Source organism: Spermophilus citellus (genome assembly GCF_964194105.1).
Source record: "Spermophilus citellus genome assembly, chromosome: 7".
Taxonomy (NCBI): domain Eukaryota; kingdom Metazoa; phylum Chordata; class Mammalia; order Rodentia; family Sciuridae; genus Spermophilus; species Spermophilus citellus.
Window position 1 is genome coordinate 30,549,915 of NC_138188.1, and position 18,949 is coordinate 30,568,863.

An 18,949-nucleotide genomic window follows, 5' to 3' on the forward strand; every position below is an offset into this window, starting at 1 on the left:
GGAGTCTCCAAATTCAGGGATATGGAATGTTAAACTTTCACAAATTGGGCGGCGGGTGGTGGGTAAGCTGGCCTGAATTTTTGTTTATGACATACATTTCTCTTTTTTTGCTTCAGCTAGATCATCTTATTTGTACCAGATGTGAGAAGTTTCCAATAAAGAAGCATATTTTTAAAAAGCAGAAACTTCTGAGTAGCCAGGTACAGTGGCATATGCCTGTGATCCTAGCAACACTGGAAGCTGAGGTAGGAGGATCTCAAGTTCAAGATCAGTTTTAGCAATTTAGCAAGACCTTGTCTCAGAATAAAAAATGCAAATGGCTGGGGATGTAGCATAGGGGTAAAGTGCCCAAGGCACGTTTGAACAATGTATCAATTTTACTCTGTCCTCCCTTCACCCTGCTCAATGGATTGTGTGGCAAAAACTGAAAAGAGAAAAGGGGAAGAAGCCATAGTTGATGCTAGGAGCAACTCTTTCATCCCTAAATAGCAGCAGGAGGGCTGTATCCATGACCCCAAAACCTCCTCCAACAGTGCCCATCAATAGCTGAACACTTCCCCTGCTGTGTACTCTGTACTCTGAGGTTCACCACAAACTATTCTCAGTTATGATATCATAAAGCGAGCTCTATTTTCTTCATGAGAACAGTGTTGCAACTAAGCCATGTGTATGCTGAATGAGCATAAAGACTACAAGATATTGATCTCAGTAACTATTGCTATTCTTTTTGTGGCTCTCTCCTTCCTGCCCCTCCCCCTCGCACTACTGATGTTATTAATATTAGCATTAATAATACTGCCATTATTACTAATATTAAACATGTTATACTTCATGGAAAGCAAACACAGTCTAAGAATTTGGATAAAAAATATACTGCAAAAATTTAAAAAAGGATCACAAGTGTACTTTACAAGGGGATTGATGTCTTAAAATATACTTGTCCAGTAAACACAAATACAGTTCTATGAATACAAATTTTACCTAATATTAGCTTGTTAGTAACAGTACATGTTAAATATTTAATAATACTTTTTCTTGATTTCTTAAAAATTAGAAAGGTTTTTTGGGGATGTTTTCATTATCCCACTTTCTGTAGAAAGTTTTTCAAGGGAGAGCTGTCGCCAGCGCCTGCAAGGTAGGCATACCTGTGACCCACCGGGAGAACAGGCCCAGAAGCCCTCCGGCGTGGTAGACAGATCACCCCAATTGGAGGAAGGGCCCAGCTGCCGCCCATAAGGTAGGCAGGCTGCGTGTCACGGAGAAGGGGCCCAGCGGCCCGCCGGCCTAGTTGAAAGATCACCCCAATTGGAGGAGGGGCACCTCCTGGAGCCTTCACCTGTGCCTGCAAGGTAGGCAGACCTGCGACCTGGAGAACAGGCCCAGTGGTCACCCTCCTCCCCCCACCCCCCCCCCGTGGTAGACAGATCACCCCTATTGGAGGAGGGGCCCAGCGGCTGCCTGCAAGGTAGGCAGGCTGCGTGTCCCAGAGAAGGGGCCCAGCGGCCGCCGGTGTGGTAGAGAGAGCACCCCAATTGGAAGAGAGGCCCAGCCGCAGCCTGCGCCTGCACAGTAGGCAGACCTGCAACCTGGAGAACAGGCCCAGCGACTCGTCTGAGCGGTAGACAAACCTCCCCAGTTGGAGGAGCCCAGCCTCCCGCCGGTGAGGTAGACAGACCACTCCAACTGGAGGAGGGGCCCTGCCGCCCTCCCGTGGGGTCACCTGACTGAGCTCTTGACAAACATAAGGTTTCCCCAACACCCCCACCTCATCAAACACCTTATGAGAAAAACTGATGGAACTCATCTTGGAAAATCCCACCAACACTTAAAACCCACCAACCGGTTGACTGGCATGGCTACCAGTGCAGTTCTGCAGCGGATCAGGCACCTGGTTTACATCTCAGAGAATAAGAGTAGAGAGGCCACAGGTAGAAGCTCAAGTCCTCTCACACTGACTACCACCACCATCCTGAACCCAGAGACTCAAGCTAGGAATAGACAACGCCACCAACTGGAAGAAATGAAAACAGAGTTCTGAGAGACATCTTTTTTTTCTTTTTTTCTTTCTTTTTCTCTCTTCTCTCTCTCTTTTCAGCTATTCACCCAGTCTCCTCTACCCTTCCCCCTCGGGTCTTCACAACCTCAACATATGTGAAACCAAAAATTGTACACGAAAAAGTCTTTAACAACTGAATCACCAGAATAATATACTATAGAGGAATTGCATATGCCCCACCTCTCTTCCCCCTTTTTATTCCTTTTCTTTTTTCTCGCATTTTCTTTTTCATGCTCTCTTTTTTCTCTCCCTTTCCGTGTTATCTGTTTTTACTCCCTCTTACTCCCTCTATTCCACTTTCAACCCCCTAAATTTTACTATTCATAAGTAGGGTAATCTTATAAATACAGATAGGAATTTGAATCTATACATTCTTCCATAAATTACCCATCTATTGGTTAGAGCTCTCCAAAGCTACTAAGTTAGATTAACCCCATACCCTCACTCCTTTCCCCATAAACATAACATCCTACACCTGAAATCCAGTTCTCTTCAAGCTACCAGAAATGGTATGCCTTTCATGAAACTAATGACTATATTTGTAAACGATAATCGAAACCAACATTTGTAGACATAGAGTCTAGCTATAAATGTAGTAATAAGGAAAACGTGTGCTTAGATGATGTACTATTGATATTGAGAACTGTTAACATTGTCTTTCTCCACAAAAGGGAGACTTTGCAACTATACAAGAGCAATATAAATATATAGGGGGAAAATTCAATAAAACGACAGTTTCACCAAGCAGAAAGAAACGCGATCAGTATGAAAAGACAAGGAAAGAAAGGACCACAAGCAATGCAGGTCAACTCAACTTTAGAAGAGGTAATATCTGCAGCAGATGGAATGTCAGATAAAGAATTCAGGATATACATGCTTCAGATGATCTGGAGTCTCAAGGAAGACATGAGACAGCAAAATCAGACAGTGAAAGATCACTTTGACAATGAATTACATAAACAAATCCAAAAAGCAAAAGATCAATTACACAGGGAGATAGAGGTTATAAAATACAAACAAACAGAAATCCTAGAAATGCAGGAAGCAATAAACCAACTTAAAAACTCAAATGAGAATACTACCAGCAGAGTAGAACACTTAAAAGATAGAACATCAGACAATGAAGACAAAGTAATTCAACTTGAAAAGAACATAGACAGCTCAGCGAGACTGTTAAGAAACCATGAGCAGAACATCCAAGAAATATGGGATAACATAAAGAGACCAAACTTAAGGGTCATTGGGATACAGGAAGGTATAGAGGTCCAAACCAAAGGAATGAGCAATATGTTTAACGAAATAATACAAATCAATGAAATCGAAACAAAAGAAACAATTGAAAAAACTGACAAAACTAAAAGTTGGTTCTTTGAAAAAATAAATAAGATCAACAGACCCTTAGCCATGCTAATGAAGAGAAGAAGAGAGAGAACTCAAATTACTAGCATACAGGATGAAAAAGGCAATATCACAACAGACACTTCAGAAATACAGAAGATAATTAGAAATTATTTTGAATCCTTATACTCCAATAAAACAGAAGATAATGAAGGCATTGATAAATTTCTTAAGTCATATGATCTGCCCAGATTGAGTCAGGAGGATATAGACAACCTAAACAGACCAATATCAATTGAGGAAATAGAAGAAGCCATCAAAAGACGACCAACTAAGAAAAGCCCAGGACCGGATGGGTATACAGCAGAGTTTTACAAAACCTTTAAAGAAGAACTAATACCAATACTTTTCAAGCTATTTCAGGAAATAGAAAAAGAGGGGGAACTTCCAAATTCATTCTATGAGGCCAACATCACCCTGATTCCTAAACCAGACAAAGATACTTCAAAGAAAGAAAACTACAGACCAATATCTCTAATGAACCTAGATGCAAATATCCTCAATAAAATTCTGGCGAATCGGATACAAAAACATATCAAAAAAATTGTGCATCATGATCAAGTAGGTTTCATCCCTGGGATGCAAGCCTGGTTCAATATACGGAAATCAATAAATGTTATTCACCACATCAATAGACTTAAAGATAAGAACCATATGATCATCTCGATAGATGCAGAAAAAGCATTCGACAAAGTACAGCATCCCTTTATGTTCAAAACTCTAGAAAAACTAGGGATAACAGGAAATACCTCAATATTGTAAAAGTTATCTATGCTAAGCCTCAGGCTAGCATCATTCTGAACGGAGAAAAATTGAAGGCATTCCCTCTAAAATCTGGAACAAGACAGGGATGCCCTCTCTTACCACTTCTGTTCAACATAGTTCTCAAAACACTGGCCAGAGCAATTAGACAGACGAAAGAAATTAAAGGCATATAAATAGGAAAAGAAGAACTTAAATTATCACTATTTGCAGATGACATGATTCTATACCTAGCAGACCCAAAAGGGTCTACAAAGAAACTATTAGAGCTAATAAATGAATTCAGCAAAGTGGCAGGATATAAAATCAACACGCATAAATCAAAGGCATTCCTGTATATTAGCGACAAATCTTCTGAAATGGAAATGAGGACAACCACTCTATTCACAATATCCTCAAAAAAAATAAAATACTTAGGAATCAACCTAACAAAAGAGGTGAAAGACTTATACAATGAAAACTACAGAACCCTAAAGAGAGAAATAGAAGATCTCAGAAGATGGAAAAATATACCCTGTTCATGGATAGGCAGAAGTAACATCATCAAAATGGCGATATTACCAAAAGTTCTCTACAGGTTTAATGCAATGCCAATCAAAATCCCAAGGGCATTTCTTGTAGAAATAGATAAAGCAATCATGAAATTCATATGGAAAAATAAAAGACCCAGAATAGCAAAAACAACTCTAAGCAGGAAGTGTGAATCAGGCGGTATAGTGATACCAGACTTCAAACTATACTACAGAGCAATAGTAACAAAAACAGCATGGTACTGGTACCAAAACAGGCGGGTGGACCAATGGTACAGAATAGTGGACACAGAGACCAATCCACAAAATTACAACTATCTTATATTTGAAAAAGGGGCTAAAAGCATGCAATGGAGGAAGGATAGCATCTTCAACAAATGGTGCTGGGAAAACTGGAAATCCATATGCAACAAAATGAAACTGAATCCCTTTCTCTCGCCATGCACAAAAGTTAACTCAAAATGGATCAAGGAGCTTGATATCAAATCAGAGACAAGGCATCTGATAGAAGAAAAAGTTGGCTACGACCTACATACTGTGGGGTCGGGCTCCAAATTCCTCAACAGGACACCCATAGCAGAAGAATTAATATCTAGAATCAACAAATGGGACTTACTCAAACTAAAAAGTTTTTTCTCAGCAAAAGAAACAATAAGAGAGGTAAATAGGGAGCCTACATCATGGGAACAAATCTTTACTCCTCACACTTCAGATAGAGCCCTAATATCCAGAGTATATAAAGAACTCAAAAAATTAGACAATAAGATAACAAATAACCCAATCAACAAATGGGCCAAGGACCTAAACAGACACTTCTCAGAGGAGGACATACAATCAATCAACAAGTACATGAAAAAATGCTCACCATCTCTAGCAGTCAGAGAAATGTAAATCAAAACCACCCTAAGATATCATCTCACTCCAGTAAGATTGGCAGCCATTATGAAGTCAAACAACAACAAGTGCTGGCGAGGATGTGGGGAAAAGGGTACACTTGTACATTGTTTGTGGGACTGCAAATTGGTGCAGCCAATTTGGAAAGCAGTATGGAGATTTCTTGGAAAGCTGGGAATGGAACCACCATTTGACCCAGCTATTCCCCTTCTGGGTCTATTCCCTAAAGACCTAAAAACAGCATGCTACAGGGACACTGCTACATCGATGTTCATAGCAGCACAATTCACAATAGCTAGACTGTGGAAGCAACCTAGATGCCCTTCAATAGACGGATGGATAAAAAAATGTGGCATTTATACACAATGGAGTATTACTCTGCATTAAAAAATGACAAAATTATAGAATTTGGAGGGAAATGGATGGCATTAGAGCAGATTATGCTAAGTGAAGCTAGCCAACCCCTAAAAAACAAATGCCAAATGTCTTCTTTGATATAAGGAGAGCAACTAAGATCAGAGTAGGGAGGAAGAGCATGAGAAGATGACTAACATTAAACAGGGATGAGAGGTGGGAGGGAAAGGGAGAGAGAAGGGAAATTGCATGGAAATGGAAGGAGACCCTCATGGTTATACAAAATTCATACAAGAGGAAGTGAGGGGAAAGGGAAAAAAAACAAGGGGGAGAAATGAATTACAGTAGAGGGGGTAGAGAGAGAAGATGGGAGGGGAGGGGAGGGGAGGGGAGGGGGGATAGTAGGGGATAGGAAAGGCAGCAGAATACAACAGTCACTAATATGGCAATATGTAAAACAGTGGATGTGTAACCGATGTGATTCTGCAATCTGTATATGGGGTAAAAATGGGAGTTCATAACCCACTTGAATCAAAGTGTGAAATATGATATGTCAAGAACTATGTAATGTTTTGAACAACCAATAATAAACATTTTAAAAAAAGAAAGTTTTTCAAGGAAATCTGCAATGAGGCTTTCTATTCCCTCTCAATACTTTTTGCTGATTTTTATTATATTGCTCACATGTAACTATGTTTATAGTGGTTTGTAAATAAAAGACTCAATAGAATCTAATTTGCAGATGAAAATTCAAAATATCATGAATGGTCCACAGAATATCGGTCCCATTTTGACATACTTTCTCCAGTGATAGGGAACTCACTTTCTCCTGGGAGTCCATTCACTATTCAATCTATCAGAATATTCCTCTTTTTGGGCTGGGGATGTAGCTCAGTTGGTAGAGTACTGCCCTTGCATGCACAAGGCCCTGGTTCAATCCTCAGCACTACACACACATAAAAAGAATGTTCCTCTTTTCACTAAGTTTTGGGCTGTTTTCCATCTTTACACTAATCTGTCCTGATTTCTTCCACAAAACCAAAGATCAAGGCAGGTCCCTCTTCCAGTACAACCTCTTCATATCCACAGAGAGCTCTAATGACCAGGTTCTCTAGAGGAGTCTGAGAAATTTGAAGCCGTTGTCCACGCTATGTGTTGAGGTGATGAAGCACTGAAGGAGCTCAACTTTCAAAAGATAAATATTTTTCATCAAACTATATTTAAATAAAGAATAAATATGCTTTATGGGAAAGAATCACCTTGTTCATATAAAGTAAATTTCTCTAGCCAAGGAATGTTGTTTTTGTTCATGATTAGTGTAGTATACTGGGGTACCATAAATTCAGGGATGTAATCATCCTTACATGTTCATACAGTTTCTTCTTAAAGGCTTTCCTTTGTGCTGCCCGTTCACACATGATTTGCAAAGCACGTTCTGCTAAACCTATTGTTCTCATACAATGGTGGATTCTGCCAGGTCCAAGGCGGCCTTGGGAAATTTCGAATCCCCGCCCTTCACCTACAAGTAAAAAAGGAAAACATGAAAATGTTCCTTTTGTTATTCACAGAAATTCTAGAAAAATGATGAGCTTCCCTCAATAAAAATTACCTCTGGTGAGGAAAAATAAAAAGGAATGTTCATTATGCATTTAAGGGAGTTTTGAGATCTGTTTTTTTTTAAACCAACATCATTAAAGATTTCAATCAAACTTAAGCTCTGTCTCTTGAGCACTTACTATACATAAGGTAGTTTATTAGTGCTGCAGTAGTTACAAAGGTGCATGAGACAATTCCCTACCCTAGGAATTTAGAATCCAGAAGAACAGGCGAAGATAAGGGCTACAGAGAGGGCCAAAGAAAGGGAAAGGAGGGCGAGATTGTTATCATTGTTACCATAGTAACTTTAGAGCCTGGCAAGGGTTTGTTGAGTAGATGGGGTGAGAAATACAAAAATATTCCTGAAAGGAATAACACTTGAGATATTCTTTGAAGGCTGAGTAGGATTCCAATAAGCAAGAGTCTTTCCAGGCATACAGCATACAAAATTGTTTATTCATCTGTCTTATATATAAGACGTGAATTCAGAAAATACTAAGGTCTTCTTAAAACAAGGAGAGACCCAGAGATCATGTCTTGGGAAAAAAGGGTGTTGCTTTAAATTGGATATTGAATGATTTTTGTATTTAGCTATGTTTTCAAATCATATGAAATACACAAAAACATCTAACATTGAAATAAAACTTTATCATTCTACATAAGTCAAATCACAAAATGGAAAATTTATCTTTGATAAATGGCGTAAATAAGATAGAAATACACCCAAATAAAGGATGACTGGATGTGTTCTACAGATTTAGGTATGAAAGTATTAATATATAATACTGGAGAATAATCTTTCCAAACTTATCTCACCTAGTATTAAATTTGTAGCAGGAACTCGCACTTGGTGGAAATGGATCTCAAAATGTCCTCCGTGTAAGTTATCTGTAAAATAGAAAATACAAGTTTAAAGAGAAAAATTTTTAAAAAGAAAAAGAGAAAAATGAGTTGACTAAAATAAAGTTATACATAATGAATCTGCTGAAGTATAATTACTCAAAAAAAGTAGGGTTTAAAAGATCCATGTGTAATAGACATTCCTAAGTAAAATCATCCCTGAACCCCCAGCACCCAGCAGTTCAGAAAACTCATCATCTGTTCAAGTGAGAAGAGACTTTAGAAATCATTTGATCCAGAGGTTTCTCTGAGCTATGGAAAAAGAAGACTGGGTTCCATGGTGCTGGCAAGACTACATTACTATTATTATTTTAGTATTGTTTTTCCTTTTAATTTTTCTACATTAGGAATCCTGAAGAAAATATCTGGTGTTTCAAAAATAGAAAATAAGTAATGTAATTCAAGATTCTATTTTGTCATTGTGGAAACCAATGCCTGAAGATACAAAGGGCCTGCTTGAGAGGACAGAGCAGGCTCAGCATTAGTGATGAAGCAGAGACCTGACCTTCATTTAGGCATGTCACTCCTAATTTGCACTTGTTCCACTATGCGTTTGCTTCTTGAAAAGGCTGGCATTAGAGTCACTGAGATTGGCAACACAATCACTCCTCCTCCCCATCAAATTATAGAAATTATCTCTAGCTAACTCCACACCCTTTTCCCGTCAGAATAGATATTAAAAATCAACATTCTGTACACTGTTTCTTTTGGCCTTGGACACAGGGAATTGGAAAGATGCTAGTGTATATTTCACAGTAAAAATTCAAAAGCAGGCTCTGCAGTCGACTGCCTTCGTACCCAACCTGTATTAAAATTCATTTTTTGGTGTCTTCATGCTGTTGCTCTGCAACCCACAACTCTGAGGTGCAATTTGCTCCAGTGATCTTGTGTGCCCCATCTTGTACCTAGACTTCACTTGTGGGTACATCCTATAGCTGCATCTACAGAAGGCTCTGATGTCAAACTTTTGTAAAACCAAGGCTTGTGTCTGCTATTCAAACATATTCGTCAGTCATCTTCAATAACAGAAAGTTAGACTCACCATAAAGCCTGAATTTCAACCAATTTTGCATGGCATTTATCCCCTGCTAACATGCTATATAACATATTTACTCATGTTTGTCGTTATCGCCTGCTTCCTTCCACCAGTGTGCACGCTCCAGGGGGCAAGGATCTTAGTCTTTTGTGTTCCTTTATGTATTATAAGCACTTAGAATTGTACTCAGCACTCAATAAGCACTTGCTCAGTGGATGACCTGAGCAGCATGGACACAATGAATATATGCCCAGGATGGGTGGCAGGAAACAAAAGCAGTCTTGCTTCTTAGAAGTTTGTCCCATGAGCAGAAGGCAAAGCTTTGCACTCAAAGTCAACACTCAACTCACTGCTTATTGACAGTTGTGGTAGGTTGATTGACTAAGAAAAGTAAACTTGGAGGCAAAAAAAAAAAATTTTGGTGTAGATTATCTCAATTTATCTGTTTGTCTGTATCTACGTCATTAATCCATTCTCATGAATGACAGAGAAAAGACTGGTGGTTTAGAGTTGCTTTTCCTTGAACACATTCTGCATTTTCCGAAGCAGTAAATGAAATGTGGCCAAATGCTGCACTGCCTCACCTGCTGCACCCGAATTCCACGTTGCCAGGGCCAAAGGCATTTCCAAGAATACCTGTCATATGTTAAGATTCTCTCTATTTTTGCCAGCGTCACTGCAGATTCAGGTCTGCATTAGCAAGCAGGGACATATGTACTGCGTACTTACCCGAGTACCCAAAAACTGACAAAGGCCTTATCATTTTTATTCCAGGTGTGTTGATAGGAACAAGAATCATGCTGTGCTGTTTGTGCCTAGTCAAAAGAAAAATAATGTTAGGAAAAGCTTGCTAAGAGGAGAAATGAAACAGACATTACCACCATGATGTTCTGCCTCACTGCAGCCCAAAGTGTTGAGCCAATGACCTTGGACTGAAACCTTTGAAACTATGAGCTAAAATAAACCTTTCCTCCTTTAAGTTGATTTATCTCAAATATTTTGTTACAGCCATAGAAATCTAATTAATATACGGTTTTTTGTTGTTGTTCAACAATTGTAACTGGGAAACTGATATGAAAAATTAAACATTTCAAGACTACAGCCTTTGATTACAACATCTGATCACTTCAATAATACAGACAGTTCTGAAAAATTCTATCTCTAATCATCTGATCCTAACAGCTTTCATGACTAAGTAACACTCTTGAATGCCAGAAATTCCACAGTGAAGAATGTACAACAACACTCCCCAAAATATTTTTCAAATATGTCTTTTGGCAAAATACTTGTGAAATACAAACAATGAAATTTAATCTCATAATATATTTTATATTATTATGATTTGTAAGTCCAGTATTATATTTTAAGTAAATTAAATGAATAGCAAGATTGACTTTTATTCCTATACATATTTTTCAATCAATATTATTTTATTACCTGGACTGTGAAGTAGCTTTACTTCTTCCCAAAAGAATTAAAATTTTACACCTGGGATTCCCAGCTCCTAAAACCAGGGAGGAAATGATTAGAACTCTTTATAAAAGAAAATTTCTTATTTGGCGTTTTATCCTAAAGGTTCTAATACTCCTAAAGTTTATTTCTGGCAAAAACAAAAGGGAGAAAATCTTTTATTCATTAAAATAATAATGCTTTACACAACCCTGTTTGTCACCCAAGAGAAACAACTGAGCAAGTACTAGACTGGACTCCATCAGTGAATGCTGCTGCACTAAAACTAACTGAGAGTCAAAAAAGCAAGCAACAGCTGCCACCCTTGAGGCAGCCCTCCTATTCCCACCACTTCAGACATAAGCATGCTACAAAGGCTGTGAAATGTCATGCCTGATATAACTGTATGTCATATATAATACAAATTTTATATCTAACATAATATTTTATATGTTCATTTATAAGAGACTCTGATCCAAACTTCAGAAAGCCTGGGTTCTCATTTATTAATTTGTTGGGGGTCAAAATTTGACAATGTAAAATTATTCCTATTTTAATACTTAATATTATTTTATCACATATTTTAGGGGGTTTGAGAATTCCCCACTGGTCTTGCAAAAAGCATATTTCATGTTTACCAGTAAATCTAAGCACCTGGTTCCTGAGGGAAACTACTGAACTGGCCTTCCAGCTACCATGCCACACACACACACACACACAAACACACACACAAAAAAACTGGATCCAGACTAAGTTAAACATGTCTATACAAAGTCTCAAACAAATTATCAGATTCTCTTTTCTAATTTTTTATAAAAAGAGGTTTCGACATATTTGAAATCATATAAAGATATGGTGAAAAATGGAATTATGTCAAACAATTGAATAACACGGTATAACTTCAGGAGAGATGCAAGGGTGGCATATTATAGGTTAATAGAATTAAAGGCACTATCAACCAACTACAATTTTTAGACTTTACAGGGATTCCCAACTGAAACAAATAAAATAAAAAGTATTAATGGCACTCATGAAACAATTAAAAATTTGAACACTTATTGGATGTAATAGTATCAAGAAATTTAGGTTAGTAATAGTATTGTTATATTATAAAGGAGCTCTTATTGAGATATGTACTAAAATATTTGTGAAAGAAATGATGTGATATGTGGGATTTATTTCAAAATAATATGGGGAGAGGAATGAATGGGAGCAAGAATAAAGACTGGCCATGAGTTGAAATTATTGAATCTCAAAACTGTTCAGAGAATTCCTAGGGAACTTCAATGTGCAGTAGGGACATGAAGGAGAAACACGGGTGGTGTACTGAAATGTCTGGAAATGGCTCACGTACCAGCAGGAGCAGTAAGGAAGGTGGCACCCAGAGGAAAATGCTGCTTTGCCCCTGAAGATCGAGAAGAGGTTGGGAGGAGGACAGAGTGCAGCAAAACAGTACTAGGAGAAAGATAACGAGGCGAGAAACAGAAACCAAGCCAAGCAGACGGGAAGAAAGAGTATAAACGGAAGAGTATGGTTAGAGTGAAGTCCACTGCAGACTTTAGCATTTACAATAGTCATTTGAAACCTCCTGCAATTTAGTCTCTGGATCTGTGGAAGACACAGATGAATCCAATTCACAACAATTGCTCATACAGAGTTTTCAGTCCAAGGGATGCTAAATAAACAGAGAAAATTACACAATGGAAGCAATGTAAAATTTCCTGAAGTTCAGAATGGTAACTGAACTGATGGCTTTCTGAAACAAAAAGAGATTTAAGAGAGTAGAAACATGTGTTTGCCTCCCACTGTTCCCAAGATCCCATTGAAAGAAAAATACAAAAGTACAATGAAGACATAACTGACAGAAAAGGAAGAGGAGTCTGTGAAAGCACACGATTGGAGGTGTTGGTGGCTGATGGATAAAGGATTTATTTCACTCAATGTCTGAGAAATAGGTGGAGGCAAGTGGAAAAATGAAATCTGCAGAGAAGTTAGTGTCTAGAAAATAATAATAAGAGGCTGAATATAGAGAATGTTCTTTCTGGCCTCAGAGTCAGAAAGTGTGACTCAGAAGTGAGGCTACAAAAGAATGATAATGAGGGATTCTTAAGAGAGAAACACAGCAGCTGGTGCTTTCATAGGCAGGTATCTGACACTTAGACCGATGGGGAGAAGTATCAATCATGTTACAAGGAAGCTGAATGGAATGATTCTGATCCTGGGTGTTGAGCTCCAAAGCTGGCTTCCCGTCAGCTAACCCTGATGGAATCACAGCCCTACGCAGTAGTTCTTATAGAATTCTTACTCAGGAAAGATGCAGGGCTGGAAAAGAGTTCTCTGTTCGTAACAAATGAAACTTTAACCAATTACTTTTCCATTCCTTCTAAGTATTAATGGAAAATCAAGGATCTGTTGTATATGTAGAGAACCTGTAGCATTCAAGAGAATGACTGGCCAAAATAAGCTGGAAAACTGACCACAAAGGAATGAAATAAAACAAGAAACAGAGAAAACCTAAGGAGCAAACACAAAACAACAAAACTGAGCTAAACCAAACACAAAACTTCTGGTTAAAGTAACATGAGAGAGCCAAATGTTTTATAACCATAAAACCAGAAAAACATGCTTCCTGAGAAGAATAACACAAAAATGTTTAAAGATTAGCATATTATTGCTAAACATAAAGTTTCATAGAAGCATTAAAAAAAATAAATCAAGAAAATTTTCCATAAGTAGAAGAAAAAGCAAGAGACTGAAAATAAGAGAAAAAAGAGATAGCCAAAACATGAAGTACAGCATCAGGGTAAAAATGATGAATGAGAAAGCAAAAACTTTAAAGAGAAAAAACTTTCTGGGATAAAATTTTCTAAAACTGAAAAAAATAAAGAGTTTTCAAATGGAAAAAGCCATTGATGGACAAGAATAATCTATCAAATATGTGCTAAGGACATTTCAAAACATAAATGATAAACTAAAAGGTTTCAAAAAGACTAAAACAAGTCACTTGGTATCAGACTTTTCATTAGCCACAAAGGATGCTAGATGAAAGTGAATAATTCAATTTAGAATTCTATACCTATCCAAACTATCAATTTTGATGAAGGCAGACTAAAAACACATTTATTCATGCAAGAGCTGAGAATTATTTTTCCCACAGAGTTAAGAACTAACTCAGGCAAAATGAGGGAGTAAATCAAGAAAAAAAAAAGAAGCCCTAATATCCTAACAGTCCAGTAAAGTAATTCATGAAAACCCCAGGATTACTGCCCTAAACTATGTCTAAAGAATAGTCAGTCCAGGATGGAAAAGACTAACTTCTACAAAAGAGAGCTTCCAGAAAAGAAAGTTCAAAGAATTAATGTGGTTCAAACATAAAATAAAATGTAACATGTGAGGAATTTAAGTAATACACAAAATATAAGAAAAGCTAGTCTAACTGTCCTCGATGCTAGAATCACTCCCTAGACTGGCCAGGTAATTTATAATGTATCAGTTATGGAAAGACACAAAACTCTAACACAATACTTGCATAGCCTTATAAGTTAAGCATTATGTATTGGTTTTTAAAGTTTAGAGTCATCCTGTGGTCAACCATGATTTGTTACAAGACAGAATATAAATATTAGTCATCTTAACACTGTAAAAGTAGAAGCTGTAGCTGATATACAAAAAGGAAGGAAGGGATAAAATGAAGAGAAAGGGGTAAAAGAATCATATCCTTATATTATAAAGTGGAGCATGAAGAGATTCTGTCAAATGAGAATGCAGAGAGAGATTTAAAGATTAAAATCTAAAACCAATTTAAATCCTAATAAATATCTACATTAGGAAAAGGAAGACAGTTACAATACAAATGACCTAAAACTGTCACTATTCAAATTGAAGTGCCAATTATCATGTTTAAAATGAATATATTAGGAGTGAGAAAAGAGCATTTTACCTAGAATTATAGTGGAAATGAGAAAACTAATATTAATGCTCTCCAGGGTATAATACAGGTATGTGGAAGCACAGGAAGTAACATGCTCTTAGTCTCATTTGTTACCATTTCTAATTGGATAATAATAATTCTTTAAATATATTAAAGAAAAAATTAGCCTACTATTTTTGCAATTTAATCAGTAGATCCCAATTAGGAGAAGGAGAGGCTTGCTGAGTGAACTACAATGTTTTCTATTCCTAATTTTCTTTTAATCCGGAACATTTCACGTACAGTTTAAAGAGGAGTAATTTTCTGCAAACGATGGGGTATTTCCCCACTTCTCTGTGATTAAACACAATTTCAGAAATCCTACGGGCATATGGTGCTTGATAAAACACTTAAATTGATCTAAAAAAAACCACTTAAAATAGATTTCACTTGGGCTGGGGCTGGGGCTCAGTGGCCGTGCACTTGCCTGGCATGTGTGAGGCACTGGGTTTGATTCTCAGCACCACATATAAACAAATACAATAAAGGTTTATCAACAACTAAAAAAATATTTTAAAAAAAGAATTTCACTTGGGAAAGGGAGGGAAGAGCAAGAAGGCAGTGTGCCTTAAATGAGTGACTCTGCTCACCCCCAGGCTATTGATAGAATAAGGAGACACCTAAACTGATTTTAAGATTGATTGACAAGATTTGCTTTCCTTATAGGCATAGCCATCAGAATTGTATGAACATGAAATCATATGTACATATATGTGATTTTTATCTATTACTAGAAAGGGAGAGGTCTTAATTTACTGAAAAAGGAAATATAAAAAATAAAATTAGTCAGGCTGGGGTTGTGGCTCAGAGGTAGAGTGCTCCGCCTAGCACGTGCAAGGCCCTGGGTTCAATCCTCAAAACCACATAAAAATAAATGAAGATATTGTGTCCAACTACAACTAAAAAAACAAATAAACATTAAAAAATTAGTCAAAATATGTCACACTGTAATCAGATAACAAATGAGCTAGGCAAATTTGTCTTATTTTTTCATAAATACTTGACTTATAGTATAGTTTTGTTCATAGTATACGTGAGAAAGAGGGAAAAAAAATTCTACACTTCTGGGCATTTGTGATATAATCTTATTATTAAATCCAATAATTAGTAAATTAAATGAAGTAAAATACAAAATTATCATAATGAAAAGGAATATTTTTTATTAAAAGAAATTTGCAAGCATTTTCATAAATACAAGTAAGAAAATTATAATAGTCAAATAGAAGACTTTGCTTCAAAAAGTGTGCAAGTAGGTGCACTGACACTAGACAACAAAGGCCCTTCATTCAGGTTAAACACACTTTATATTAATCAGTATTATAGTTTGCATGTTGAATGTCCCTGAAAGGCCCATGTGTTATAAGCTTTGTCCCTTGGTGGCGCTACTGAGTGGTGATAGACCCTTTAAGAGATAAGGCCGAGGAGAAGGTCCTTATTTCATTGGGAGTGTGTCCTCAAAGAATCTGTGGTACCAAAGTCCCGTTTTCTTCCTCTTTTTCTCCCTGGCCATGAGGTAAGCATTGGCTCCATCACACACTTCCCACCATTGCCATTAAGTTCCTGCACCAAAGACTTAAAAGCAATAGGTCCACCTGATCATGGACTGGAACTTCTAAAACCATGAGCAAAAAGAAATCTTTCCTCTTTGTAAGTTAATTATCTCAGGTATTTTGTTATAGTGATAGAAAACTAACCGACAGAGATAATAGGAAATAACAGTTTCAGAATTTCTAGAATTTGTTCTTCTTTATAATGGCAACCTGCCCCTCTCTTTCATTGTTGATTTTAGCTAAGACTCATTATCTGAAAATGCTCAGCTGGGGGAAATTTATTTTACCCATAATTGGCTCTAGTTGTGTAATAATATATAATTAAGCTTTAGTTAGAGAGGAAGAAATCTTTTATAGAGTGGCTTACTTTTAATTTTGCAAATATATATATATATATAATTTAATATATATAAATGTAAATTTATATAAATAATATAATTATATATAATTACAAAATTATATATAAATTTAATGTATATAATTTTGCAAATATATATAATTTTTTTTTAACTTGGGGCTGAATTTGAGGTTTTACTTGTAGGAACCCATGGCCAGTGGCTGAAAGGTTGAGTCCCCCATACTGCACTGTCTCCTTGCTGGGCATACTTCTGAAAATCAGATCAGGACATGATGACATGACTTTGGGTTAATTTTCATTTGCGATCTTTTCTTTTTCTACTTTTCATCCTGGCAATCAAGGACTTTTTGGATAAGTCTTTTAAAGTCTCATTAATTCTAGATAACCAGAAGCTGAAACACAGAAGTAAAATCTCTATAATTCTTTTGAACTCTTGTCCAAAGCCCTCTTTTTCTAATACTCAGAATATATAATTTCCTGATATTTCCTAATGTTATTATTGCCTTGTTCTTTCTATTTTGAAGAACTTGTTGTCACATCTTTGTATAAGCCCAACAGATTTCAAATAGTATGTAAAGTCGGAAGAAACTTAAAAAACAAGGCAAATGATTCTTTAATTGTTGGCTTGCTTAAACATGAAGAATGATTCAGATTCTAAAAAATTAAACATCCAACCTGGTTCTCTTTTTTGCAAACATTAAGTAGAGGAAGTAAGGATGAATGCATGGTTTATAAAATTAAAAATATTTTTATTTAATTGTGTCAGAATATAAATATATCATCTCCTCTTAGCTACAAGCAGAATTTGGCAGGTGCAGCAACTGAAACATCCTTCTATTGAAGATAATGATTACTTTAGTTAACAAGCAGGATTCAAAAAGTCAGAAACAAAATATATTTGGGGAAATATGAATAATCCAGAGAACATTTCAACATATTTGCTGTTACAGGCCTTCATGAATGAAAACAGATGGCATAGATAAAATATTTTTGTTTTTAATCCAGACTTTCTGGTATTTCAAGACTGTTCAAGTGCCAGGATTAAGTCAAATTGAAAATTATATCTCCCTGATATTTACTAATGATTTTTTTTTAACTTCTTAGGCGCTTAAAAATAATTTTCTAACAAAAGGAAAGACGAAAAGTGGAGGGGGAAAAAAAACATGAGTGTCATGTATAGTGTGGTCTGAAATAATTACTAAATAATATAAAAATTACATAATATAAAATTAGTCAAACACAGTCTCAGGGCTATTTCTTCTACCAACATTGAATTTCTGAGGTTAAAAAAAAAATTGATTTAGGTCTAGGTCTAATAATAAAAATTCACTGTAAAATAAATAAATAAACATTTCTACAATAAAATCACTTGAAAGCAATCCCAAGGTTAAGGAAAAAACAATCTCATTTGTTGGGGAAATACCATTTGGCATTCACTGAATCCATCTAAATATTAAGTATTCAATGTTACATGCTGCTGCTCTTACTGCTAAATTACAAATTATGGTTAGAGGAAAAAAATTCCCAAGAGAGTTGAAACTTTTAAAAATTTTAAATAGGGACTGGGGATGTGGCTCAAGCAGTAGCGCGGTTGCCTGGCATGCGTGCAGCCCAGTTTCGATCCTCAGCACCACATACAAACAAAGATGTTGTGTCCGCCGAAAACTGAAAAATAAATATTAAAAAAAATCTCTCTCTCTCTCTCTCTAAAAAAAAAATAATAAAAATAAAAATTTTAAATAATTTAAGCCATAAAAATTGGTAGAAAAAATCTAATATTTATATCTCTAGATGAGAAAGAAGTTTAAGCTTTTAAACTATAAATGAAAACAAAAGGAAAAGATCAATTGGTTTGCCTATATAAAATTGTTGTACATTAAAAAACAAGGAGATTCAAGATGGCAGACTAGAGAAGACGACATTCCTAGTTGCTCGGTGGCTCAGGATTCAAGCAGCAGGAATACTACTTCTCTGCAAGGTAGGTGAAAGAGGGGCTCAATTAGTGAAATCAATACTGGACAGTTAGAGTGTCTTAGATGTTAGGTTGGTGGAGGCGGCTAGGTGGTGACTTAGTGGCAACTTAGAACAAAGCAGCC

General features: G+C 36.5%; 1 protein-coding gene across 4 annotated transcripts in view; it reads right to left on the reverse strand.

Annotated features, from left to right (window-relative positions):
- Window positions 1-18,949, reverse strand: part of ACAD11 (acyl-CoA dehydrogenase family member 11) — a 90,854-nt gene that overhangs the window by 9,061 nt on the left and 62,844 nt on the right. For all 4 annotated transcript variants that reach the window (XM_081301195.1, XM_081301193.1, XM_081301192.1 and 1 more), the window contains 4 exons: window positions 10,964-11,030; window positions 10,256-10,341; window positions 8,407-8,478; window positions 7,359-7,513 (listed from right to left, as the gene is read on the reverse strand). In XM_081301195.1, the coding sequence (XP_081157321.1) occupies window positions 7,359-7,513; window positions 8,407-8,478; window positions 10,256-10,341; window positions 10,964-11,030 (380 nt within the window). The remainder of the gene's footprint in view (window positions 1-7,358; window positions 7,514-8,406; window positions 8,479-10,255; window positions 10,342-10,963; window positions 11,031-18,949) is intronic.